The following is a 27,540-nucleotide window of genomic DNA, read 5'->3' as shown; positions in this document are numbered from 1 at the left end:
TTTATAGACGATTGCTCTAGTTACAACTAGACTCTAAAATTATTGAAACATTATTTGACTGATAAGCCAAATTTACCCAGGCCTGCGATTTCAAGTCCTGAGTCAACATGTTCATTCCGGGAGATGGGTATGCGATTTTCGGTATTTTGCTGACTGCCGCTTCCTCCATCTGCTACTACAGATTTCTAGTCCTCTATAAATTCCCTCCTAATTATTCCTATGAGCGTCAGGTGTATCTACAAAGAACCCTTAGCTAGGGGCTCCTGGGTGGCTCAATGGGTTAAGCGTCCGACTTCGGCTCAGGCCATGATCTCACGGTCCGTGAGTTTGAGCCCTGCGTTGGGCTCTGTGCAGACCGCCTGGAGCCTGTTTCAGATTCTGTGTCTCCCTGTCTCTCTCTGACCCTCCCCTGTTCATGCTCTGTCTCTCTCTGTCTCAAAAATAAATAAACGTCAAAGAACCCTTAGCTAGAAAAATTTCAGCCAACTACCAAGGATTATCTGTCATTTTTCCTTTTTCTTTCTTTCTTTTTTTTGTTCAGGGATATCTACCCCTAAGGTCAACAACACACCAAACCTGCAAACACTACAAGCCACTGCCTAATAGGGCCCATATTCAAGTCATCTCCGGCCACACTTCTCCTGGTTTCCCCACTATCTGTAATGCCCCCGGAGGAGATCACTGAATGGGCCAAAGCAGTTTCTGGCTAAGTGGGGGTTTAAGCAGAAGTGGGAGAAGGGCTTTCCTCCCTTTTGGTATCGCATCTCCATTTCACTCCTTGCCACAAATGAACAGTCCTTCAGCTTTGACTTTAGGTTTCCTGCTCCCAGGATTTGAACATTTACGATGGCTGGATGGGGAGACAAAGCCAAGAGACAGATACCCTGCAGAATGCCCGTCTCCTTCACTGGCCTCAGAGGTTTTTGTTCTGGACCGGCAGATCTGCCTGACACTCTTACGGTGACTTTATTTTATTTTATTTTTTATTTTTTTAAATTTACATCCAAATTAGTTAGCATATAGTACAACAATGATTTCAGGAGTAGATTCCTTAGTGCCCCTTACCCATTTATCCCATCCCCACCCACAACCCCTCCAGTAACCTTCTGTTCTCCATATTTATGAGTCTCTTCTGTTTTGTCCCCCTCCCTGTTTTTATATTATTTTTGCTTCCATTCCCTTATGTTTATCTGTTTTGTCTCTTAAAGTCCTCATATGAGTGAAGTCATATGAAATTTGTCTTATGCTGACTAATTTCATTTAGCATAATACCCTCCAGTTCCATCCACGTAGTTGGAAATGTCAAGATTTCATTTTTTTTGATTGCCGAGTAATACTCCATTGTATATAAATATATATATATATAACACATCTTCTTTATCCATTCATCCATCGATGGACACTTGGGCTCTTTCCATACTTTGGCTATTGTGGATAGTGCTGCTATAAACATGGGGGTGCATGTGTCCCTTCGAAACAGCACGCCTGTATCCCTTGGATAAATGCCTAGTAGTGCAATTGCTGGGTTGTAGGGTAATTCTATTTTTAGTTTTTTGAGGAACCTCCATACTGTTTTCCAGAGTGCCTGCACCAGCTTGCATTCCCATTACAGTGACTTTTCTTTGGGTAGGTTCCCCCAGGTCCTCAAGCCAATAGACCCCCCCTGCAGCCTTTCAGACAAGTCCAGACATGCCCCGGACCCTCGTGGAGGTTGCCATGGCTAAGGGTTGCACACCAGATTCCCAGTCACTGTTATTAGGCACCTATTAGGTGCTAGGGGCAGGGGGTCCCAGGATGATGGGCTCCTGTCATTATGGAGCTGCTGTGGAAATTTGCACAACAGCTCCTTGAGGCTGGCCAAGTCAAGCCTTTACCCCAGTTGGTGCAGCTCCTGTTGAAAGGTCATGCTGACAGTGCCAACAGTCACTATCCTGGCAGGGAACCTCCTCTCAGTAAAACAGAAGTTTTACCACGGTTTCTTATGGACCACTCCTCCTGAACATTCCTCAGGTTCTTAGGCCACCAGGCACTCTGTCTGCTTCTTTCCACCATGTAGCAGCGGTGTCTTTTCCTATCCTACTCTTTGTTCTTGGCCTGGATTTCCCTCTGTTGCTCCCTTGCATATCTTACCTCTGGCATGCAGAGAGGAGAGGGGTGTACAAAAAAGATGCAGAGGATTGTGTACAAAATACACAATACCTGTAAAGCCTGTACATTCTTTTGTTCAACTTAAATGAATAACCTGAATGCAATCCAATGTAAAATTTAAAATATGGAAATGACTTTGCATGCAATTTATGGATCTCTTTCCCCTGATTCTGATCTCTGGTGTTTGGCAGGAAACAGAATGAAAAATCCATAAAGCAGTCAGCTTACCTTTGGGTAACTAAAAAGTCTTCCAGGTGGTGTCTGTCCCTCCTGTGTAGGTGTAGATTCTTGTAGAAAAAGTGAGATTGGAAACCTAAAATTTAGTCTATTTTTGAGGGGATTTACCTATAGGGCTGTTACATGAGCATGTGATTGATTCTGAAGGCAGGCTTTCAGAGCATCCTATTTCAGTAAGAAGCTTTAAAGAGAAGTTGATGGAAACATCCAGCAAAGCAAAACACAGCATTTCCAGGGTTCAATCAGATAATACCCAGCATTTTTTCATTGTGCACATCCACTCCTCCCCGCCCCCCTCCCCGTTGAGAGAGCACAGGGCTTTGCACATAGTAGGGGTTAGGGAAATGTTTGTTAATTTTAGTTAAAACTGGATTTCTCCCAGTCTCTCAGTGGCTGGAGCCTCCTGAAGTCGGTCAAACAGCAGAGGAAAGGGGAATAAGGAAAGGCACCAGTAAAGCTGTAAGGAGGTCACTGTTTAATATACATATTTGTTCGTGGGTTGGTTGTTCTGTTCAAGGGGTGACTAGCCCAGAACGTGGCAGTAAACTGTGCTAATTTCATTTACATTTTAAGAGTTGGGATCTAAGTTTGTTATGGGATTTTATGTAAAACATATGCAAATCGATAGCATTCTAAAAATTCCCTGTGTTCTCCAGCCCCTCCCTGGGTCACAAACAAGTGAGGCTGGCGCCGGGCAGTGGTAGACGGGGAGTGGGTGACTGGCCCGGGGAAGGGCTGTCCCAGAGGCGGTCCCGGGGCGGGGCCTGGGCGGGGCCGGTGACGCGCCTAGTCGGCCGGCTTGGGGGCTGGACCTCAGCCTCTCCCCGCCTGGGGCCGCGGCCGCACCGGGGGTGGCTCCGCATCTCCAAAAGGGGCCCTCCGACTCTTCGCTGGGCCAGTCCGGCGTTGGGTCGTGGAACCCCGCGCAACTCCCGCCGGTTTCTGAAGGGATCTCTCCTCCAGAGTTTCGAGCAACTTTCCCCTCTGCCTGGCGCGGCGGTGGCTCGGGGACCGTGGCCGCCGCAGGTAGCTGAACCCCGAGCCACGCTCCCCGAGCCTCGGCTGCGCGCGCGCGTAGGTCGCTCCGGGTCTCAGTGCACGCTGGGGATCCCCGAGCTCGGCTCTGCGGGCGAGATGCCCCTGGGACACATCATGAGGCTGGATCTGGAGAAGATCGCCCTGGAGTACATCGTGCCCTGTCTGCACGAGGTCGGCTTCTGTTACCTGGACAACTTCCTGGGCGAAGTGGTGGGCGACTGCGTCCTGGAGCGCGTCAAGCAGCTGCACTGCAACGGGGCCCTGCGGGACGGCCAGTTGGCGGGGCCCCGCGCCGGCGTCTCCAAGCGGCACCTGCGGGGAGACCAAATCACGTGGATCGGGGGCAATGAGGAGGGCTGCGAGGCCATCAGCTTCCTCCTGTCTCTCATTGACAGGCTTGTCCTGTACTGCGGGAGCCGGCTGGGCAAATACTACGTCAAGGAAAGGTCCAAGGTAGGACGCGCGCGGGCTCCCCGCCACCGCTGTAGCCCGCGGGGACCCGGGACATTCGGAGCCCGTTGTCTGTTGCCTTCGCGAGGCTGCAAGTGAACTTTAGTTTTTAACCAAGAAGCGAGAAGTCGGTCTGGTTCCCCCTCCCCCACACCTCCTCGGAGCGAAAAATCTATGCTGAGGACTCAGGAGTATAATTCCGATGACCTGCTGTTCACTGAAATAATGGGTCTGGTGGGTCGTACAAACCGGATAAGCTGTGGGATTTTGGTCTGATTTTAATACATGGGGGTTCTCAAAGGTCCAGATGGGGGTCAGGATATTAGGAGCATTGTGTGTGATCTGAGACAGGTGTGAGTTATTGATATTCTCTGTCCACTCAAAAGTCACCTAATACTGTACTTCACCCCGTTCAGAGGGTATTCCTGCCAAAGCTCTCTTAAAGAAGTCTGGAGCCGGTTGTGATTTTGCAATGTAGCCTTTCGTTTGTGGAGTTTGGCAGGTGTGGTAAAAGTCTGACCTGGGAAAGAGGAAAGCTCCTCTTCACTTTTGAGTGTTGCCCTTGGCTAATTGCACCCAGGACACTATTGGATCATCTCCTTGGCTGGGAAAAGTCTCTTGGTCCTGAGCCCTACACCACCACCTTCCCTTTCCCAACTATCAATCGATGGAGAAATCCACTCAGAACTAATTAAGAGATGGGGAGAAGTAGTCAAGTACCTCTGGAAAGAAACCATGTTTTTGTTCACACCACCCAAAGTGACTCCCTGGGTGGTAATTTATCTTGGAAACATTTGCAGGTAGATTGGCAGAAATAGGGAACGTGTAGCACCACGATATTGGTCCATGTACATAACTTTGGGGTAGTCCCATCTACTCAGTCTTTTCTACAAATGATAATGCGGCCATTTTCCGGTGGCAGTTCTGAGTGACTTGCACTTGAATTTGCGGACTGGTCAAGGGGCACTCAGAACTGTGGAAAACTTCACTGTAACACAGAGAGGCAAGGCATGCTAGCACGGGAAGGAAGGTGCACCATTCTTTAACAATATATGCAGTATAATCTCAGTTTAAGGTTAACCTTTTGATGACACATACCCTTATTGTCACATTTGTCTCATAGGTGTCCGGGACACTGCTAATATAGGGCAAGTGGTGAAGACTGGAAATGTGTAGAAACGAAGGGGTTGGAGTGGGGGAAACAGAGTAGGGGAGAAGCAGATTGCTGTATGCCTGTCAAGCCAGGAGGACATGAATAGAATGTGTGAACCCACAGTTGTTAATCGGACGCAAATAAAGTAAATGTTAGGAGAAAATGCTGCTTTCTAAATTTTATTTTGATTTGGGGAAAATCCAGAGTTACCTGGACTGTAAAGAAGATTGACGTTCAAGTGTTTCTTTACTCTTAGTCTGTCGTTTGGGTGTGTGTTAGAAAGCTGTTTGTCTTGGTTAGCTTTGTTTTTGCAGTGACTGACCTTGCTTACCGGGCTGGGAATGGGGAGGGGGGAAGGGCTAGCCTCAGTGTCACAGAAGTGCTTGTTGCTTTAATCTGGAAGAGCAGATGGCTTCTTATCAGTTTTAAAGTTTCATTTAAACTCAGGTGCTAAGAGTTTTACCTCCAGCATTCTAGGAGCATACTGTGTTCTGAGGGAGGTCAGAATTAATTGGTAGAAAGACATCACTAACATATTTCAGAGTTAAGTATTTGTATTTGGCTTTGATTTGAAGGACAGTGGTTGGGTTTTAGGCTAGATTTCAGGCAAACTGAATGAAAAACACTGTGTACATCTGGATAAGGAAAAAGAAAGATCTCTAGATAAGATTCTTTAGTTATAGATTATCTTCTGGGTGGAACAAGTAACTCCTCAGTTAACCCTTTCAGAAGGTGACTGTGAATTGAAAGGAGAAATTCATCTTTTGTCCATACCTAGATTTCCAGCTTTTCTTTGGTTGTCGTGGCACAAAACTCTTCATTCCTGTCCTTTAGAAAAATCACCTCTAGACTGGGATACTCCCTGGTCAACTGGAGCCCAATGTAAACCAGGCTTGAGCAAATTTTATTAAGAGTCAAAAAATAAAAAAGTTTGATTTGCCTGTATAAGGAATTCTCCTTAGCTTTGTGGCCTTGGGTCTCTTGTTTGATGTCCATTATTAAGGCATGGTAGAAAAACAGTCCATTAATACATGATTTTTATTAGTTTCAAGTTAGTTTAACTTTCTTCTCTTCCCTCAACCGAGTGCCTTACTCTGTGCCATTTCCCAGATTAGCGATACAGACCCAGTTTCCTGCTGCATCCTCCAAGCAGGTTTTCAGTAGAAACTAAATTTTTAAAAGGCACAGTTTATACAGTTATTTTCAACATTTATTTGCAACTTTTTATTAAGGAAAATTTCAAACATGTATATAATGTGGAGAGGTTAGTATAATGAATTATGCTCCTAGGACCCATTTTCAACAATTGCCAATTTATACATTTATTTTACACCAATTTCTTTTAGATATTTCTTGGGGCTCGTCTGTTAACCCATTCATCCTAATTAAATACTTTTTTTCCCCTGGACTTTTAAAGGTCATTGAATAATGCAAGAGTGCCCTTTATCTCAATGAAGCAAAAGCAAAGGCATTGGGAGTAAAATAGAGGTATATATATTGGACCTAAAATTGGAATTGTGGAAGAGTATGGAAAGAAATACTAAAAGGTTCCCCCTCCCTGCCAAAAAAGTTGTCACCAGTCAGAGTTTATCTCCCTCCAGTTTGTTGGAGAAAAATCCAAGGGTGCTGGAGACCCTCTGGGGAAGCGGGTTTCCTAAAATGTGCAGCAGCATGGCGCCCCCTAACTTCAAGCATGGTCATTGCTTTCAGGCTATCGAGATTTCTTATCTATTACTCCCTTTTGGAGAATTTAGACCATATCCAAGATAAATATTGGTCATAATTTGCTCCTTTTGCTTTGGCTGCCTAGATCTTGAAAATGGCTGTTTTCCAGAGAACGTGTAATTTATGGAACCAAATGTTCTCCTGCTTGAAGCATCTCACTGCAGACTCACTAGTTAGTAACTTTAAGAATAAGAACTACTTTTTATTGAGCAGTTTGCCCTGTCTGGCACTGTGCTCAGCACTTTATAAACACTGTGTATCTGACTTAGTCTTCGGAACCACAATCTTCAGCACACTGAGTGATTAAATCATTTCCCCAAGGTCGCAAAGGGAGCCAGAAGAAACCATTTATTATAGGTGTTAGGGGTTTAGGCTTGAGCTCAGTAACTTTGTGGCCTTAGGTAAGTTGCTTAGTTTTCGCCAACTGTGAAATGGGGGATAATAATACCTTAAAGCTTTTCGGGGGGAAGGAGCATTAAACAAGATAATGTACATAAAATTCTTAGAATTCCATGCCCCCATAAATGTTACGAAGCTGTAACCGGAAGATTTAGATAGAATTCTTTCCTTTTCTTTCTTTCTTTTTCTTTTTTTTTTTAAGATTGAGAATTCTTACCTGGATCTTCCAGAGTTTGTGTTCTTGACTATAATGCTTCTGCTTTTTGTCCTTTCATTTATCTGACCCGCAGGGGGTGGGGATACAGAGGTAAACAGGCATAGACACTGCCTCATGGAGCTTCTATGCCCATGGGCTTGTGAATGGTAGGATTCCCTAGTTCACACCTGATTAATTTGCAAGCTGAAAACAGCAAAAAGACAAAACCCAAAGACTGAAGAAGAAAGCATGGAGTCCTGTGCTCATGTATTTGTTAACAAGGTTGGTTGTTAGGATCCCTGACTGGAGTAGTTCTGGAGGATGGGGTCATGGGAGGAAGTTGTACCGTGAACAGATAGATCAGTCCCGAGCCGGTCCAGACAAATGGTAATTCAGCAATAAGTTACGAATAAAAGAAAACATGTTGCAAGGTGGTGGGTTTGTTCGTCTGCTGCTGAGCAGTAGCAGTTGTGGCCCACCCTTCTCGTGATATCAGGAATGTCTTTTCCTCAAGGGGGCTTATTATCATGGTTGAAAGCTGCTTTAAATAAAAAGGGGATAAAATACTTCACAAATCAGGATATGTCTCAGGACCCTAGCGTAGGAAACACCATCAGGGTTCACAGAAGACCAGAATCACGAACTTGGAACCAGAAAGTCCTAAGGCCAGCTGGTGTATTAGTTTTTTTCTCTGGAGCTTTATGGCCTTTGTCTTTGCTCCGCTCTGGATTTCTTCCCCAATCTACTTACCATCTCGCTTTGGCTGCTTCTCCATGCATATGGCTCAAGATGGCGGCCCCACAGCCATCTTGGAGGCCACCTCAGCCTCAGTCTGAGATCAACAGAGGCTTGACTAACATTCTGGAATCCCTGTTTTCATTCTCTGGAGTAAAGTTTGATGGTTTCACCTTGGCCCTGGGGACCTAACAGCCTGGCTTGAGGGTGGTAGTGGGGCATGTAGAATCATGTGAGACAGTGGTTATCAGGGCCCATGAAAGGTCCCGTTCTCAGAATATGGTGTTTGAGGACGAGACACGATGCGTGGTGTCTCTGTAAGTAAGATCTTAAAAGTCTGCCTGTGAATAAGGTACTTTAGCGGGGAGGAGGCATGGAGTTTGAAGCACTGGAATATCTTCTTGTAAGGATGTGAGGAATTTCTATAAAAGGTTTTGTATTTAAAAATAGCTTAGCTCCTGGAGGCAGGGTATTAATTCAAGGAAATAATTTATAAAATACAGCCTCAGTTGACAGTGAAGCAGGTTTCCCCATTGGGTGAATTTTTATCATGTTCCTGGTCCATTTTGTTGAATGACACTTAGGAGCAAAGAAAAGACAATAGGGGCGCATGTGTGTGCGTTTACCTTATAATTTCTTTTGCTCAATTTTGGGCCACTGGCTCCTCCACCACAACCTTACCTGCTTTGCGGTGAAGTGGCAAATCAGCGGGTATGAGTTTATTTATTCACAAATCATTAAATGCCTTGTGCTGAGGTAGACCTGTGCATGGATTGACACAGGGAGGTAGAAAGTGATTACAGAACTACCTGAAGAAGTATGCTGAAAATAGAAAGTGAGGTGAGATAGTTTTGTGGGTTTTTTTTAATGTTTTTATTTTTTGAGGGACAGAGACAGAGCGCTAGTTGGGGAGGGGCAGAGAGAGAAGGAGACACAGAATCCGAAGCAGGCTCCAGGCTCTGAGCTGTCAGCACAGAGCCCGACGTGGGGCTCGAACCCACAAACCATGAGATCATGACCTGAGCCGAAGCCAGATGCTCAACCGACTGAGCCACCCAGGTGCCCCGAGAGTGGGGCGAGATAGTTGTCACTAACTTTGCTTTCTCTTTTTCTGGTTAAGTAGTCCACTCATCCAGTGATTTGTCATTTTTGTTTCTCTTCTTTGGGCTTTCAGCAACTTCTCTATTTACCTAAAATGAGAAGTGACCAAAATACACTTAAAGTAAGTGGCCCCAAATACACAGAACTTTAATAATACAGGTTTTTGAGCTAACGAGGTATGAGAAATCACACCTGTGCGGTCTGTCAGTCGTTCCACAGGTAAGGTGTTTTTATATTTGGAAAGATGAAGCCTTATACAAGCCCTGGAAGGAGGGATTGGGGCGTGTCTTGGGCCTGAGCAAAGGTGCCTTAGAGAGGGGCTCTCCTGGTTAGGCTTGCTCCATGAGTCAGGTAGACCAAGAGACAGGGTCGTTAGGTTAATTCACCTGCACCAGCACATGATTTGGGGATTTTAAATATAATTACGACTTTAAGTTAATAAACATCCTTAAGTGGAATTATGTGCATCCACCCTTAGGTGGAATTATGTGCATTTGACTTTTGGGTGTCATGAATGATTTCCCTTTCTGACCTTGCTCAGCTCAAGCCAAATTTGTAAATTCCTCCCTGTATCCTGACTCTGGCTAGAAACATTTCAAATTTGTAAATAGCACGCAGTCTTGCATATTACAACTGCATTCTGAAAACACACCATGTATGGAAGATTTCTCCGCTGAAGCTTCAAAGTGGGGTGGAGTTAACCCATAATGAGCAGAGCACATCTGAGAAGCATCTCCAGGCACTTCCAGCATCATGCACTCCAGGATAAAACTTGGAGGACCTTGCCTGTGGGCCACGTTTGCTCAGTTTGGCAAGACCTCTGCTTCTGAATCACCTTTGTGGTCTTGGGTACAGTAAGTGACATATTGACCCAAGTCTACTGAGCACCAAGGAGCAGCTTACAGGTTAGCACTATAGAGGAGGTTATTAATTCTTTGTTAATTATTACAGCAACAGATTTGCTAATTCCTTTGTAGTATCACTTTGTAGTTGTTAACTAATATTGCTCTAAGAAATGGGTGTCATTTTTCTCTAGTGTTTGTCAAATGCTGCCGTTCTGACTGTAATGATAGCTCAGATGTCTTCTGCTGGGCAACTGCCAGGGGTGCCCAGCGGGTAGTGGAATCCAGAGGCACTGGAATTGTAAATGCGACAGACAGATCATTTTATGTTGCCAGACTAAGGAATTCGGTTTTGGCAGATTGCCAGGAGCCGTTGATTTGGCTCTGATTCAGAGCCATGTGTCTGTTTACCAAGCAAGATTAGTTAGCTTGGTTCATTATACATACAATTTATACCCCGTTTCCAGCGATTATTTCAATCTTAAACCAACATGGGACTTGCCTTAATTTTGTGTCTTCTTTTGATAATGATTTGTGGGTTACATTCCTATTCTTGGGTTTGGTGTGCTGGTAGTGATTGAGGGTTATATTTTTCACTCCCTCCCCAACTCAATCCCAGCCTTCCAGACATGTGGGTTTATAGTCGTATAATGCAGGCTTTCAGATCTTGTACTGGATTCCCTCATTCGGTACCTACTTACTGAGCGTCCCTCATGATCAGTGTCATGTGATTATATATACCTCCTTATTAGGCCAAGCCAGCTTTTTATTCTGTAGGGGAGATAATAGTGATCACTGTTTCTCAAGTTCTGGAATAAAAGTGCCTGTTTCCTAGTAGATATTATTTTTCCTTCCAAAATGGGGCCAAAATACTATTCCCATGTAAAAACAGTTCCAAGATACAAAGACTCCAAGAATAGGATAGTCGTCCCGATTAGTTCTTCACTGGGAAGAAAACAAAATGAAAAACTCAATTCCAGCTGTCAGTGACATCTCTTTTTGGTTCTACGAGGGGGGACGTGAAGTTGTTTTGAAGTATTCAGGGTACTACTCTTCTGAGCATTGTTTGGGAGTAGTAAGGACACGGCTGTTTGAAACAGACTGAGCATCTCTTGGAGCGTGCTCTGTGTTCTCGGGATGCAACACATCGAACATAGATTCTGCCTGGGCCCCTCCCTCGACGTTCCCTCCTATTTCTACCTCATCGTTCTAGTTAAACCTGAGGGACTATTACTCAGAGTTTCATGCCCCACACAGAATTGACAGTGAGTCTTTTGTGTGTCTGTGTGTTTGGGATGGCTTCGTTCCGCCTCATACTGTTTTGCAGGTTAATTTGAATGATGGGAGTGGATAAACAAAACATTTTATTTATTTTATTTTTTTCTAAGATTTTGTTTTTACATCTTTACACCTATTTTGGGGGCTCACACTCAACCCCGAGACCAAGAGTCACATGCTCTGTGGACAGAGCCAGCCAGCCAGGCACCCCTAAATAGAATCTTTTTAAAACACAAAATATTGGCGATGCTGCCTCTGTGGCGCAGTCGGTTAAGCATCCGACTTCGGCTCAGGTCATGATCTCACGGTCCGTGAGTTCGAGCCCCGCATCGGGCTCTGTGCTGACAGCTCAGAGCCTGGAGCCTGCTTCGGATTCTGTGTCTCCCTCTCTCTCTGCCCCTCCCCTGCCCCTGCTCACACGTGTGTGTGTGTGTGTGTGTGTGTGTGTGTGTGTGTGTCTTAAAAATAAATAAACATTAAAAAAATTTTTTTTAAAATTTAAAACAAAATATTCAACACAGGCAGGAACATGCAGTAAGTATTATTGGTCAAAATTTGGCCTATTTTGTACTGTTTTGGCTTTTTGTCTTTGTTTTGTTTTAGGTTCGCTGTGGAACCTCAAGGTTTGTCTTTTTTTTTTCTCTTAACAAAATTTTTTTTGCTTTCATAGTAGAAATCCCTGAGGAGGGAATTATTTTCAAGAGACTTATTTTAACCATAGATCACCTGCCTTTGTTTCTCATTCTCCCTGTGATCCATTTTAATGTGATTTTGCCAGAATGTAAGTAGTGTAAAACTCAACATTAATCATGTAGTCTCCATGCATTAAAAAAAAACAACAACCATGCTCTCACCCCATTGTCCACTGTATGTGCTGTGAACTTCTTACCCTGTCATTTAAGGCCCTCCATGTGACCCCATCTGACCCCATCTGCTTAATCTCCTGCTGACCCACTACCTTCAGTCCCAGTCCCTGAAATACTAGAAGCTGATTTGCCAGGCCCACTGAGCCTCCCTATTGTCTTGTGCTCTTCAGAATGCATCTTAGGTGCCTTTTCCATGAAGTCTTCCCTTCTGCAGCCTAGAACTCTGTGGGTAGCTCAGGTCAAGCTTCCCCACTACATGACGCATACATGAATGTATTTATTTACCTACTTACTTGCTTACCCTGCCGTCCATTTACTTATAAATTCCTCAACGGCAGACACTGGTAAACTTGATATATATATATATATATATATATATATATATATATATATATATAGTCTCTTACAGTTCATCAGTGTTTGACTTAATTTCATCTTCAAAAGGAACTTTGATTTCAAAGGCTGTCAGGGTGTCAAAAAAGCTATGAATATTTTGTTAGGTGAAAAAAAAGATTTTGCAGTGTGGCCCCTAATTTCATGTCAAAGTGTTTAAATATTTTATTACGTTAATGTGCTGCAAAGGAGCATCTCAAAGAAAGGACTTTGGCTTTATAAGGTTTTTTTTTTTTTTTTTTTTTTTTTTTTTTTTTTTTTTTTTTTCTCAGTTCTGAAATTTTTTTCTTGGCCCCAGGGGGTAAGGTCTCCAGGTCATACCCAGATGCTGGCAGCTCATACCGTATGGGTCTGGCTCAGAGAAGCAAGAATACCCAGGACCGTGATGTTTGAGCCCTGGCTTCTGATCCTGGCTCTGGCAAGTGGTGTCTCGGGACCTCAGTTTCCACTTCTTCATGAACGAGATGGATTTTTTATTTTTATATTTTAATTTAATTTAATTGGGAGCTACCACTAGACCCTAGGATGGGTACTTTACATTTTATTTCAGTGACCTCAGCCGAAATCAAGAGTCAGACGCTCAACTGCCTGAGCCACCCAGGCGCCCCTAATTTTTTTTCTTAATTGGTCATTTATCTTCTGACTTTGAAACAAGTCTGAAAACCTTGGCTGGTTTTGTGATCTTGGGCCAATCAGTTTTCCGAACCTTACTTTCCTCCTCTAGAACATGGATACAATATTTAACTACCTCCAAGATGATAGGGAGTTAAATGAAAATTGAGACTAAATTTCCATCTGAGAGGGCAAATAGGTGCTCTCAGTGCCTCTTATTTGATTCCCAAAGAGACTCCTACCAGCAGTCACACTCCAGCGCTGACATGACAGTAATCCTCAACAATGCTACAGAGTTACAATTGGAATGTTTCCTGCCAGCTTTAGGAATCACACTGCAAAGCCTGTGCCAGAAACTGCCTGAGGAATTCTCTCACTTCCTGCTCTATGCACCGCCCCTTCCACCAACGACCACCCTCCCCAGATTCACTAGTGACAGTCGCCTCCTTACGCTTTACCTTTTATCATCCGGGGCGAGGTGTTGCACAAAATCTCTTGGTTTTGCCACAGAACAGCCATGGTTCTCGAAGTGTGCTTGTTGGACCGGCCGCATCAGGATTACCTGGAAATCTGCTACATAAATATGAGTTTTGGGGCCTTCCCCCCGAACCTAGTGAGTCAGAAACTCACGAGTCTTCCAGGTGCTTCTCACACGTGCTAAAGTTGGAGAAGCACTGAGAAAATAAGAGGAGGCCAAATAGGGGTGGTGCTATATCTTCTTATACTTTCTTAGTAAGAAAATCAAAGTTCAGTCATTTGATCAGATGTGAGCTAATTCATTGCTAGAACTAAAACATACAAGCATGTATAGTTTATTCGGGAAATTTTTGAGAAAAAGCCACCACATGTTATTAACATGTTCACACATTGTTTTTGTATTATTTGTATCAGTTACCTTAAATTTTCTAGAGCCAGAATTGGAGCGAAATTGGGAACCGATTCCCGCCTGTTCACGGTGAACGGAGGCGGAAGGAAGAGTCTTTGGGAATGAACTGCAGGGTGTTGCTTTCCCTCCTGTGTCCAACAGTCTTGCGAGAAGTGGGAGCTGAAGGCACCAGGAGGAAGGGGGAAGAATACTAGTGATCTGGGATGAGCACAGACTGGAAGCACAGACTGCCTTGATTTCGTGCTCACTCTTCTGTGCTCCCCGTGGACACCACACAGAAGTCTGAGGTGGTCCCTGGCCCTTGTCCCGTGGGAGACCTGGGAAGGCTGCGGTGAGGAGCCCTTTGGGGGTGGGGAAGGGGGTGGGGGAGGGGAACATGGACAACTGAATCCAGCTTGATGGGAATCAAAGGTGCCACCGGGAGGAGGTTGGGGACTAGCAGCTCTTTGCCTCTTCTGATTGCTTGCCTTGGAGGCCTTCAATTTCCCCGTTCAAAGTTCGAGCCTGCGTTTGGTAAGTCACGGGAGTCATCCGAGGCTCACCCTTGCTGCTTTATCGTGGAGTGGAAGCAGGCGCTCTGGAAATAAGAGCACCTGTTTTCAGTTAACAAATGTTTCCTGATATTTTAGAAGCAGTGTTTAGTGGTGGAAAGGTCACGCTTAGTTCTATAACGTTCCATGAGTTACTTTTGGTTTCTGATTCGGTTTCTATGTTTGTAAAATGGGGCTTGTATATATATCAGGAGAACATGGGGAGAATTAAATTAATGACCCCTGTCCCCCGAATTCAGAGCCAGGCACTCCTTTATTTCTAGTCCCCTTGCCGCTCCTAAAATGGTTTATACTTTATTCTCAGAGGAGCCTTTTACTTTCTACTCCTCTAAGTTCCTCCTTCTAGATCTTATCCCCCCTCTAAGTCTCAGGTCTGTGTCCAGTGTATTCTAATTAACATGATTTTAAGAAGTTCTGTATTCAGTGAGTTCCAGTTCACATGGAAGCAGTGGGTTTGTCTCCTAAACAGGCTTTGGCCATGAGGAAGGAAAATTCATCTCATCCCTGGGATTCCTCTGAGTTTACCAGGTGCTGCTCCTTTTACAAATTCATTTTTATATTTACGTTAAAATTTTTATAAAGATATTTTTAATTTGTTTATTTGCATTTTTGAGAAAGAGAGCTCATGCAAGTGAGGGTGGCGAGAGAGAGAGAGAGAGAGAGAGAGAGAGAGAGAGAGAGAGAGAGAGAGAGTCTCTTAAGTAGGCTCCATGCTTAGCACAGAGCCTGATGTGGGGCTCAGCACAGAGCCTGTCTGTCACGGCCCTGGGATCATGACCTGAGCTAAAATCGAGTTGATGTTCAACCAACTGAGCCACCCAGGAACCCCTAACATTTTTTCTTAAAAAAAATTTTTTTTTAATCTTTACTTATTTTTGAGAGAGAGAGAGAGCGTGAGCGCGGGGGAAGGCGGCACAGAGTGAGAGGGAGACACAGAATCTGAAGCAGGCTCCGGGGTCCGAGCTGTCAGCACAGAGCCCGAGACGGGGCTTGAACTCACGAACCATGAGATCATGACTTGAGCCCAGGTTGGACATTTAACTGACTGAGCCACCCAGGCTCCCCCTAAAATTTTTGCTTAATTGGTCATTTATCTTCTGACTTTGGAACAAGTCTGAAAACCTTGACTGGTGCTGACCTGAGCTAACAAGGAAAGGTCCTGAGAGGCTCATTTCCTCCCGTAGAACCTGGGCCTGGAAAGAGCAGCCTGGGATGACTTGGGCTAGTTGTTGAGCAGTTGCATCCTAAGTAGATGTGGGCCCTGCCAGGGCTGCTAAGTGTTTAGAATGGGAGTGAATTTGTCCTCCAGTGGGAGTAACTGAAGCAGAGACCATGTGGACCGCTGGTACTTTGAGGCAAGATACAGAGTCAGTTTCCTCGGCTCTGTGCTTTTTGTTAACCGCTGCCTACCCTCCACCACCTTGGAGCCTTGGTTCCCAGACTCCGTGCCAAGCATGCTGCTTTTTCATAGTTGGTGATTTTCTTCTTTTTTTGCATTTTACAATTTTCTATGATTGTGGAAAGAGTTATAGGCAGGGGTGAGAAGGCCTTCAAATGCCTCAGGTAGAACTGAAGATCTCTGTTCCCTCAAAAATGGATGAACTGGTTAATGTTGGACATTAAGTAAGCTGTGCAGATACAGCATGACTTGGTGATGATGGCCTCATGCTCTGCGGCCAGACTAACTGGGTTCAAAAAGGAAAGTTACCTAACCTCCTCGTGCCTCAGTTTCCTCATCTGTAAAACGGAGATAATGATGGTTCCTGCCTTATGGGTTATTATGAATATTGAACGAGAGATTATTCGTGGAGCTCATACAACAGTGCCAGGCACGTTGTAAGCACTATACAAATGTTTGTTCGGTAAACAGATGTGTCTACTGAATTTCGTGCGTTCTAATTCTAACTGATTTGCCATGTGTCATTTCTTTCATTGAGCAGATATATCTTCCTAGGTGCTGAAATGCACACACAAATATAAGATCTGGTTTCCTAGAAAGTTCTTTGACTTTATTTTTTCCAGCATATTTGCAGTGTTCCTAGTCAATACTCTGAAAATCCAGTGGGAATTGCAGGTGAAGTGTTTTCCCGGTTTTTCTTGGCTTAACAATATTGTTCCAAGGCATTTTTCATGATGTGTTTTGACTGGTAACTTTTTTTTTTTGTATATTACCCATTTATAAAATCTTGTCTTACCAGTTACATTTGAGTTATCATAGATTCCCTGAAATATGTTAGGATTCATTACAGATAAGACTTTAAGGACAGCCGCATTTAATTTTCTGACAATCCTGCAACCACAGATGTTTTCAGAGACTTTAGAGAGCTGCAGGTAAAGTTTTGTTTTTCTGATAAGGCTATTTCTCACATCAAAAGAAGTTAAATATTGTGAGTCCCTACCCCCAGATCGCCTCAGGGATCACGCATGAATTTGTTTTTCTAGACAACAAAGATAACTTGTAGGTTCACCTGATAACTTTCAGGGTTAATGACTTCTACTGAGAACTTGTGAGCAGCGTGACTCAGGACAGACAGCTGCTGCTTACCTTCCCCGTAATCAGGAAACTAAATGGGATGGTATGTGTAAAGCACCACCCCAAAGTGCCACCTGGCTACATAGGTCCTCGGGGAAATGGCAGCTGTTACAATATGGGGAAAGGTATAGGAAAGGATATGGTTAAACGCCCGTCTTAATGTCCTTCACCCTGAGTCTGGCTGACTTTTGCCAATTTCATAAGTGCAAGGAAGCCCTTATTCAAAACATTTCTCTGGTGACTGGAGTAGTGCTGGGGGAGGGCTGTCCTGTGCCGGTTCCCTCCGCAGTCTGCCCTGCGGTGTGCTCGGGTGTGGGCTGGCTGCCACCCTCACGCAGCGCACGTAGCCCTGTCACTCAGCCGTCACCCTGCTGGCCCAGAGCCAGGCCTCCGGGGGGGGGGGGGGGGGGGGGAAGGGCCGCCTTTCCAAACCCAAACAGCCTGTATTGATATGTCGATGTTCCCCGGCCTGTTTACTGTGCTTAATTGCAGAGCTCTGGCTGAATCCTCTCCAAGGAGAGGAATTAACCACAATTCAGAAAGGAATGACAATAGTTTCTTAAATTCTTGGCCTTGCAGAGTTTCAATAGCTTCTCTGGGGAAGATGATTCACTCAAGTTCATGCACGAAGTGCAGGATTCCCTGTAATAGAATCTTGATCTAGTGCAGTTAGACTTTACAAGGCTGTGAATCCCCTGTGATTTTATATAGACTTGTGTGTGTGTATACGTGTGCATATTTCTGGGGTCGGGGTGGGAGCCTAACTCTTTAATGTAAGAATCTCAAGGGGTTTTGCCATCCGGTAAAACTGTCATCGCTGAGCCAGGAGAACTAAATCGAAGGTTCTAAAGTCTGGGTAGTTGTTGATGGTTTGAATGATCCCCACACTAGAACCGAATTCCTCGTAGAGCAGAACAAGGACACTGATGGAAAGGTCTGCCTGGGTTTTCAAGTGAAGATGGTAAATTTCAGCCTTTACAGGCATGATGCTCTCACCTGACCTGAAGGGCTGGGTAGATCCACATCACCAGAGCAACCAAGAGTTGGCTATACCTTCTTACTTTTCATTTTCAGAATTACTGAAGCTGTCACATTCCAAAAAAATTAATGCACGAGGGGTGTGATGATTATTGCTCTAAACTGAAGGGGGGGTTTTGTGTAGCAGTGTTCTGGGTACATAGGTTCAGGTAGAGGCATTTTTAGTGTGGGTTTAGAACAAATGAGGAAGGCAGAAGTGGTTCTCCGTGTACAAGTCGAATAACGGAAAACATTTTAATGAATAACTTGAAGTTTGTTGAAAGGTTTACTTGCCTTACAGATGTATTTGTCTGGACTGTCTGGTGTTTTGCTTCTTCTGATTTGTCTGCTCGGACAACTTTGGGAAGGGGAACATGGTAGCTTGGCCACAGCTCACGTTATTGCCCACCAAAAACATATTTCCTATTTTCCCCTCGTTTTGTTACATCGCTCTTTAACTAGAGGCACTAGGAGGAAGGAGGTAGCTAGGTTTGCTCTTAACCAATGAGATAGATAACAGGCAAGATACCGAGATAACTAGTGACAGTTTGCATAGAGTTTCCTACTTTTTTCTCTAAAGTATCTCCATTATCTACAACTAATTTCTTTAGGTCAATCTGGATGAAGTTGGAATGAATGTATAAAGATTCTAAAGCACTTTTTATGTTTATGAGCTACTCATCATCACCTGGAGAGCTTTTGTTCAGTTTCAGATACAGGATGGGACTGGCCAATAGTGTGAACTTTGCAGAGTGTCATTTGTTGGAAACTCTTGGAGAAAGCTTTGCACGGTTGCCTTTATCTTGTCAAGATGTTTTATGAATAGTGCACAGTGGGAAATTAAGTGACAAGAGTGGGTCCTACAAGGTACCCTTAAAGATTACTTAGCCCGGAACCAGGAAGACTGAGAAAGTCTAAAGCAATAATCCCAGTTTGCTTTCTTCCTCCGGATTTAAGTGACTTGCCCTTGAAAAGGATTTTTGTGGTTCTCTCCTCTAGTCCTTGTCAGAGCCAAATGGAAAATGACATTTTGGCTTAATTTATCCTTAGTTTTTCTTTATTTCCTTCTTTCTTTCTTTCTTTCTTTTGGAACAAAACTTGCAAAGATCATGCCTCTTCCAGTTTTTCTCTCTAGCCTTCCTTATGGTATACCTAGAGCAGTTTGAAGACTTCTTTAAAAAATTTTTGCTTTTCTTTTTAAAGTTTATTTCTGAGAGAGAGGGGGGGTACATGAGTCTGCTTGAGCTGGGGGACAGGCAGAGAGAGAAGGAGAGAGAATCCCAAGCAGGCTCCACACTGTCAGCGCAGAACCTGATGCCGGACTCAGTCTCAGGACCATGAGATCATGACCTGAACTGAAATCAAGAGTCAGACGCTTAACCCACGGAGCCACCCAGGTGGCCTTGCTTTAAGGGAGGAGTTCAGTTTAAATAGGAGTCCAGTTTTAGGGCTAGTGCCTTTGTTGCAGTGGTTAACAATCCCCTCACCACCCCCCAAATTACCAGATGGGTCCCCTTTCTCAGAGGATGTGTTAGTCAATACAGGACATAAAATGTACAGACACGGGGCTCCTCTGCTCTGTGTCCTCATCACATGTGTATGTTAAAATATGTGCTGACCACAAACCACCCAGAAAAATAACCCTGGGAGTAGGTATAGCCTTCAACTCCTCTACCCATAGCTGACTAGAAAAATGGGCAAGTTTATTGCCTCGGTTGTTGTCACCCAACTATAAACTGGGCCCATTTCTAGCCAGAAGGTTTGAGCTATTGTGTTCTCTACTGTGGTGAGCTGCTTGGCTGTTTTTCCAAGCTGAAGAAGGTGCATGGTCTCGTGTATTTCTTCTCAAGTCTTTACACATTGAGTTCTCCATGTTGTACCGTGAGATCATAACCTGAGCCAAGGTCAAAAGTTGGATGCTCAACCAGCTGAGCCACCCAGGTGCCCCGAGCAGCTTGACCTCTTAGGAGACCGCAGACAGTGACCTCATAGTACAGCCTGATGTAGTTTTTTGTGGCCCCGATTTTACAATTGGGATAAAAGCTATTCAGGAGAGTTTATGCGCAAATCTGGTTCAGTTGCTTGCATCCCTCTGAAAATCTGAAGATTTGGAAGAGGGAGCCTTCATTGCAAAGGACAGCAGATTCCCTGGCTGTAGGCAGCATAGCACACGCTCCGGAGTTCTGACACATATATGCCTGATTGGCTTCAATCATTTATGTTACTTGGAAGCGCCAGAAGCTATTTGAGTTAGCCAGTCCTGGATTTGAAGCTACAAAACGCTTAAGTAGAATTGGATCCCTGAAGAAGAGGTAGATACTCAGAAGCCCCAGTTGAGGGGAAGACAACTGTGCACGCCATCAACTTTAAAAATAGCTAAAGGGGACCCTGGGTGACTCAGTCGTTTAAGCATCTGACTTCTGCTCGGGTCATGATCTCATGGTTCGTGGATTCGAGCCCTGCATCAGGCTCTGTGCTGACAGCTCAGAGCCTGGAACCTGCTTCAGATTCTGTGTCTCCGCCTCTCTCTGCCCCTCTCCTGCTCATGCTCTCTCTCTCTCTCTCTCTCTCTCAAAAATAAATAAACATTAAAAGAATTAAAAATAGCTAAAGAAGCAGTGTTTAGTGTATGCCAGGCCTTGTGCTAGCATTTTACATGGATTAACTCCTTTAATCCTCATAAGCCAATTTGACAGATGAGAAAACTGAGGCATGAAGAGGTTAAGCACAGGTTATCCTGTACTTAGGTGGCATTTTATTCAAAGTATGCTGTGCTTAAGACCATTCATAATTCAAAACAAATCCTTACAAAGACTGACTGGTATTTCTGCCTGCTAGTTAGGGGGGGTCTAGCAGTGGACCAAAATACCAATATAAAGGTCACTCAGCCAGGTAGCTTCGAATTTATGCTATTCTTGCCAATTTTTTTAAAAAACGGATTCACATCCATTGAAAATTTTTTTTTTTAATTTTTTTTTTCAACGTTTATTTATTTTTGGGACAGAGAGAGACAGAGCATGAACGGGCGAGGGGCAGAGAGAGAGGGAGACACAGAATCGGAAACTGGCTCCAGGCTCCGAGCCATCAGCCCAGAGCCTGACGCGGGGCTCGAACTCCCGGACCACGAGATCGTGACCCGGCCGAAGTCGGACGCTTAACCGACTGCGCCACCCAGGCGCCCCTATTGCAAATTTTATAAATAAAATGAGCTGATTAATATTTTAATTTGTGAAGTTAAAATTACATAAAAGGCCCCTTTATTACTTAAGATCAAGTCAGACTGGCGAATCGGACTTCAAAGTCATGAGCAATGTGAAATATGTTTCCATGAAAATCTAGGCCGTTGGTTGTTATTAGAAAAGTGATGAGTCTTACTGGAGGCTAGATGGGGCAGACGCACCCCCTTCCCACCTGTGGGTCTAAAATGATCATCATTGCTGAATGGACAGTGGGTGTTGATGATGGCACTTTTTGAAAATGGTTTATACGTACAATCAAGCTGTGGCTGATTTCAGTCAAGAGTGTTCTGTGTAGGCATCAGAATGGAAATCTTTGACTTTCAGTTTTCAACCTTGCCTTTTGGATTGATGAGATATGGCTTTTTATGAAGCCAGCTCAATGATAACTCCCAAGAGAACCACTGTTCTCTTTTCTGCCCGTGGCATTCGGGGAACAGATTTTGTTAGTTGGATTTGGCTATTAAAGTTCTGTGTATCTGTGTGCATCTTCAAAGAATGCATACACAGTTCCTGCCTGAACATGGCCGCCTAGATGGCCTAGAGCACTTATCTCTGGTCTAGAGCCAGCTTGGGTGGGGTTCACCCCTCTGCTCATTTCCTTTTGCTACAGAGCTCTGGAAAGGCCTCCTGGAGTGGTTGGGGGCTGGGGGGGGGCACAGTGGGGTCAGAAGAAGGAATGGTAAGTGCATAAGGGGACATGTGGGTTTATTTACACATCCAAGAATACAACTCTAGGGCTATATTGTACATGCTATTGTGGACCACACTAATATGTTATTATACTTCTATAAATTTCAAATATTAATCCGTTCAGGAAGTGTTGGCAAATAAAAGGTCCACAATAAATGAGTCATCCTCCTGATCAGTGTCCGTGTTACTGCTTGGCATGTTGGTCACACAATAATTCAAGTACTCTGGCCCTGTTCTTCACTGTTCGGAAGCATTCTCCTCCTTTATACATTATAAATCCCTTCCCAGGCTTGATGAGGTTTAGATAGCAATGCAGTTGAACCGGTCAGTTTCCGGGGTTTGTTTCTGCCCCGTGCACAAATTGGCACAGAAATGCACGACTAGTTGTTGAAGTGAGCCTTGCTTCTCAGCATATCCTTAGCCTCCTGGTTCTAGACTGTATCAGAGACCAGCAAATAGTTGGGAGTGTGCCCAAGCCAAGACCTATCTCCAATGGCTCTTGTCCAGAAAACACTGATAAAATTGGCCTATGTAGTTTCGACAGGCCCACTGAGGCCCACAATAATTTCCTTCCATTGTTTCAAACTTGATGCTGTGGCTTCAGAAACCAGGAGAGAGGGTGAAGATTCACCCTGGCCAGAAAAATGTCCTCCATTCCCCTTCCTTAAGCAATCAGATACTTTTCTGGCACTTAGGGGTTTTGTGCCTAATGGAGTTTAGGGATTATGCCTGGTGTCCCAAGTCCCTGGGATGTGCTAGCTCTTTTTCAGTGTATATGTTTTATAGATGCAGCAATTCGTAAAGGATGTACTTCTGTGCGTTTGTGTCTATTTTTTTTCCAGTATTTAATACAAACTGAATTCTGAGGCAGATGAGTGCTTCATGATGCCCTGAAGAACCCTGTGGCTCCTTCTGGGGTTGCTGCTTAGATAGAGTCTTAGACCTTCAGAGGCCCTCCAACCCAAGCCCCTCTTTATAGAAAAGACACTGAGCCTGGGATCACACAATTAGTTGCTGAGTGAACCAGATGGCAGGCATCCAGACCACTGACCTTTTCCTTAGAGTAGAGCTGTTTAAGAATATAAGATTATATAGCATTGATGGAGCGCTTCTTCCTTTCAAGACTTCACAGTGGGGAGAGGCTGAGATGGTGGGGAATCTAGCCTATAATTGTTTGTGGCTTAAGTGACTTTCATTATTGGCTCAGTGGTGGCTCTTATAATCCTAATAGCTGCTTCCAGGGATGAGTAATTCCCTAGTCATTATAGGGGACTTCATTTATCTCTTCTTCCCAGCCAGGCCCATCATTTCTGCCTGCTGCCAGTTAGCTTTCTCCAAGCCATCCTTTGCCTGATGGTACCACATTTGTTAAATCTTGATTGCAGGAGCCTCAGAATTCCACTTTCTGAACGAGGTTAGGGCTAACAGCCTAACTTCAGCTCCAAGATGACATTGCATTGACATTTTAGATGTTCAGAGGCAGGATATGGGGATTGATAGCTGCACGCGGGGGACGGTGATTTAAGCGTTAAGATCATTGTAAAGCCGAGTTACTCTTCAGCCTTATCGTTGTTCTAGTATGTAGTGTGCGTGAAGCCTTTGAAGCTACACGCTTCGTTCATGTTTTCGTGCTACAGCTGGGAGTGACTTGGCCCCACAGCACTGAAGCTGATCCTTCGAGCCACTAGTGCATTAGTTTGGGCCTCTCTACGTGACTGATCATTTTACCAGTGAAACAACCCTGCCCTTGATGAGGAAAAATACCAACTGGATCACTACATGTATGTTTGGAGATAGGTTTTTAAAATGACAAAAATCTCAGGACGCCTGGGTGGCTGTCAGTTAAGCATCCAACTCTTGATTTAGGCTCAGGTCATGATTTCACGGTTCGTGGTACCGAGTCCTACATCAGGCTCTGTGCTGTGAGCATGGAGCCTGCTTAGATTCTCTCTCTCTCTCTCTCTCTCTCTCTCTCTCTCTGAAAATAAATAAACTTAAAAAAAAATGACAGAAATCTCTATTGATCTAGGTAGAATGTAAACTTACTCTTCAGAGGAGAGAGCCACTTGCTAATTCACTTATCAAATTTTATTATTTTTTAATTTTTAAATTTTTTTTTAAATTTTTTTTAACTTTTTTTTTTAATTTATTTTTGAGACAGAGAGAGACAGAGCATGAACGGAGGAGGGGCAGAGAGAGAGAGGGAGACACAGAATCAGAAACAGGCTCCAGGCTCTGAGCCATCAGCCCAGAGCCCGATGCGGGGCTCGAACTCACGGACCGCGAGATCGTGACCTGAGCTGAAGTCGGACGCTTAACCGACTGAGCCACCCAGGCACCCCTTTAATTTTTAAATTTTTAAAATATTCACTTTTGAGAGAGAGAGAGAGAGAGAGAGGGAGAGAGAGAGAGAGAACGAGTGGGGGAGGGGCAGAGAAAGAGAGGGAGACACAGAATCTGAAGCAGGCTCCAGGCTCTGAACTCTGAGCACAGAGCCTGATGTAGGGCTCGAACCCACAAACTGTGAGATCATGACCTGAACTGAAGTAGGATGCTTAACTGACTGAGCCGCCCATGCACTGTGCGCACACACACACACACACACACACACACACCCCTTATCAAATTTTAAACAGACACCTTCCATGTGTCACGTACTGTTCTGGGCACTAAGATGCATTGGCCAACAAAACAGGAAAAATATCCCTTTCTTCATTTTATGTTGTCAGTTCCCATATCTTCCCTGCATATATCTCATCCCTATGAAAATGTTTTACTTATTTATCTGTTTCCATCCCTATGAAAGTATTTTAGAAATAAGGCAGTGTCCTGTGGAAAGAACTAGCTTTTGCACTTTGCCCATTTTTTTCTACTCCTTGCTATAATTTTCCCATGGGACAATTAGAGGGTTGGTACCCTAGTAATAGTAATTCTTTAATAGTAATTTTCAGTAGGATTTGTCTGTATGGCTTTCTACTTTATCCCTCCACCTGGCTGATACAGGTAGTGCTTGGACAAAGGAAGAAAACTTCAGGATGTCATCTGATGTGATAATTATCAGTAGGCGAGAAGACAGTAGGAGAGTATTGAGAAACACACTAAGACGTGTCTGTGGCTTTTTTGTGAATTGCACCTGATCACACTGCCTGTCCTAACAAATTGGGGCATAGCTTCCTTCTGATTGACCCTTCCTTTCCTGTTCTTTCTGTCCTAAGCATTTTATTGAGCAAGCCTGATCTTTTCACCCTTTGTGGTTGGTTCCTGTCTCTTTGTCAATGCAACCATCACCATTGTTCTAAGACAGCGGGTGATTTGGTGATTCAGGAGCACTTATTACACCAGGCATAATCCCTAAACTCCATTACCTAGCGATTCTGATTTTGTGGGTCTAGGGTGGGAGCCCAGAACCTGCTTTTGCCAAAAGAAAGATTGGAGAAAAGCAGGGCATCCTGATGATGTAGCTGGATTACGGTCTGAAACGTTCTAGAACTGTGGGAATATGGCTGAACCACTTTCCACTTGGGCTGAGCCTAAGGTATGACTTGGCTGTTAATCTTATATGATGAAGAATCTAAATGTACGTACTGTGCATGCAGTTAAGGAGCCAGCAGCCGCCTGTAAATGTCACATAGCACCCAAGGAGACTTCTGTTACTCAGCTGTTCCCCAATAGGAGTGGATTGTCTCAGCTTTGTTAACCAGCTTTCTTGGGATTTCTCCATAGGCAATGGTGGCTTGCTACCCAGGAAATGGAACGGGTTATGTTCGACACGTAGACAACCCCAACGGTGACGGTCGCTGCATCACCTGTATCTACTATCTGAACAAGAATTGGGACGCCAAGGTACTTTTGAACTAAAGGGAGTAGAGTGTGGGGTTAGAAACTATAGGAAGCTAATTCAGATGACTTAGAGAAGGGTTTGGAATTCATAATTCCCATGAATGAATCTTTTCTACATCACCATTTCCCTTTTTTCTCCTACTGTGGTATTCGTACTTAAGTTGACGAGATGAAAATAACAGATATCAAATTAATTTGATGGGAAAGGGCGTAGGGGAGGGTCATTACTAGGTTATGGGAAGGGTGGTTGATAAAGAGAAGGTAATTTAGTATTTTAAGAATGGGGATCAGTTCTTTTTTTTCGTCTACTCCAGAGCTGATAGGATTTTCAGTGCACACAGTAAGATATATACTTTTCCCTTCCAGCAGCAACATTGAGAGAATTCCACAAAAATAGAACTAACTGTAGGATATAAAACCAGCCCCAAGCGAGGTTTCCCACACAGTCCTCTTGGGGTGATATGTTTCATTGGTGGCCACTTGCCATGGCTGTCCTTGGTTTGTGAATGCCAAAGGCTTTCTGGCTTTTTTTTTTTTTTTTTTTTTGAACATATAGATAGATAGAGATATGAAAGCTGGTTCCACGCTTACAAACATTTGTCTGGAATTTGTATGCTTTCTGAAAGCTAAGGATGATTTAGGAGTCTGAGAAGTCAGAGAACTTTTCAAGCTCATTTGGCTTTTGAACCTTCTGCATCTCCGTTTCCTGTTCATTAGGGCAGATATTGGTTGTCCTAAAGCAAAGATATTTTATCTGGCTTCAGGAAAACAAAACTTGGGAAACCAGTGAATCAGAAGAGACAAGGCTCATCTCTTCTCCCTATTTGGTAACATGACTGGAATATGTCCCTTAGTTGTCTTTTAAAATCGTGAAAGGTAGTGTTACAGGCAAGGGAGTGATCACGTCAGTGATAATAAATCACAGAGTATGAAATCATTCAACAAATATTTGAGTGCCTGTTAATGCCAGGCATTGTGCTGTGCGGAGACATTGATGTGTGAGACCTGAATTCTACTTTGATATGGTTATCCTAACAGGAGATTTGGGTGTATGTATTTTTAAAAAGTAGTCCGAGGAAGAGAGCGATACATTTAATACAAGGTGCAGATGAGGCGGTCTGCGTTCAGAAAAAAGAGCATGGAAGTTCCAACTGATGAGATCACCTAGGAGTTGGAGGATTTCAAAAGAAAACTATAAATTCTTTTTTTTTTAATTTTTTTAATGTTTATTTATTTTTGACAGAGAGAGACAGAGCGTGAGTGGGGGAGGGGCAGAGAGAGAGGGAGACACAGAATCCGAAGCAGGCTCCAGGCTCCGAGCTGTCAGCACAGAGCCCGACGCGGGGCTCGAACTCACAGACCGTGAGATCATGACCTGAGCCGAAGTCGGACCTCAACCGACTGAGCCACCCAGGCGCCCCGAAAACTATAAATTCTAACTGAATGAGATGTTCTGTGTGATGACTCTCCTAGGAAGTTCGTAATATTAAGTTGAACCGTATGAAATTGCTGGTGGGTTTTTGTAGGTCAAAACCTGTCAAATGTTGGCAATTTTGTGTGATTGGACCTAACCACACCCCCACTTTGTATCCGTGGATTTTGTGATGGGGG

The 27,540-nt window shown here is 44.2% G+C and overlaps 1 protein-coding gene across 1 annotated transcript in view; it reads left to right on the top strand.

Moving 5' to 3' along the window:
- Window positions 1-3,201: 3,201 nt before the first annotated feature.
- The window catches only part of EGLN3 (egl-9 family hypoxia inducible factor 3), a 30,176-nt gene continuing 5,837 nt past the window's right edge, over window positions 3,202-27,540 (top strand). The window contains exons 1-2 of the mRNA XM_047864187.1: window positions 3,202-3,876; window positions 25,813-25,932. Of these exons, the coding sequence (XP_047720143.1) occupies window positions 3,520-3,876; window positions 25,813-25,932 (477 nt within the window). The 5' untranslated portion in view covers window positions 3,202-3,519. The remainder of the gene's footprint in view (window positions 3,877-25,812; window positions 25,933-27,540) is intronic.

The sequence above is a fragment of the Prionailurus viverrinus genome, chromosome B3, assembly GCF_022837055.1.
Source record: "Prionailurus viverrinus isolate Anna chromosome B3, UM_Priviv_1.0, whole genome shotgun sequence".
Classification (NCBI taxonomy): Eukaryota; Metazoa; Chordata; class Mammalia; order Carnivora; family Felidae; genus Prionailurus; species Prionailurus viverrinus.
Note: the sequence above shows the minus strand (reverse complement) of the source record. Positions and strands in the feature narration are given on the sequence as shown.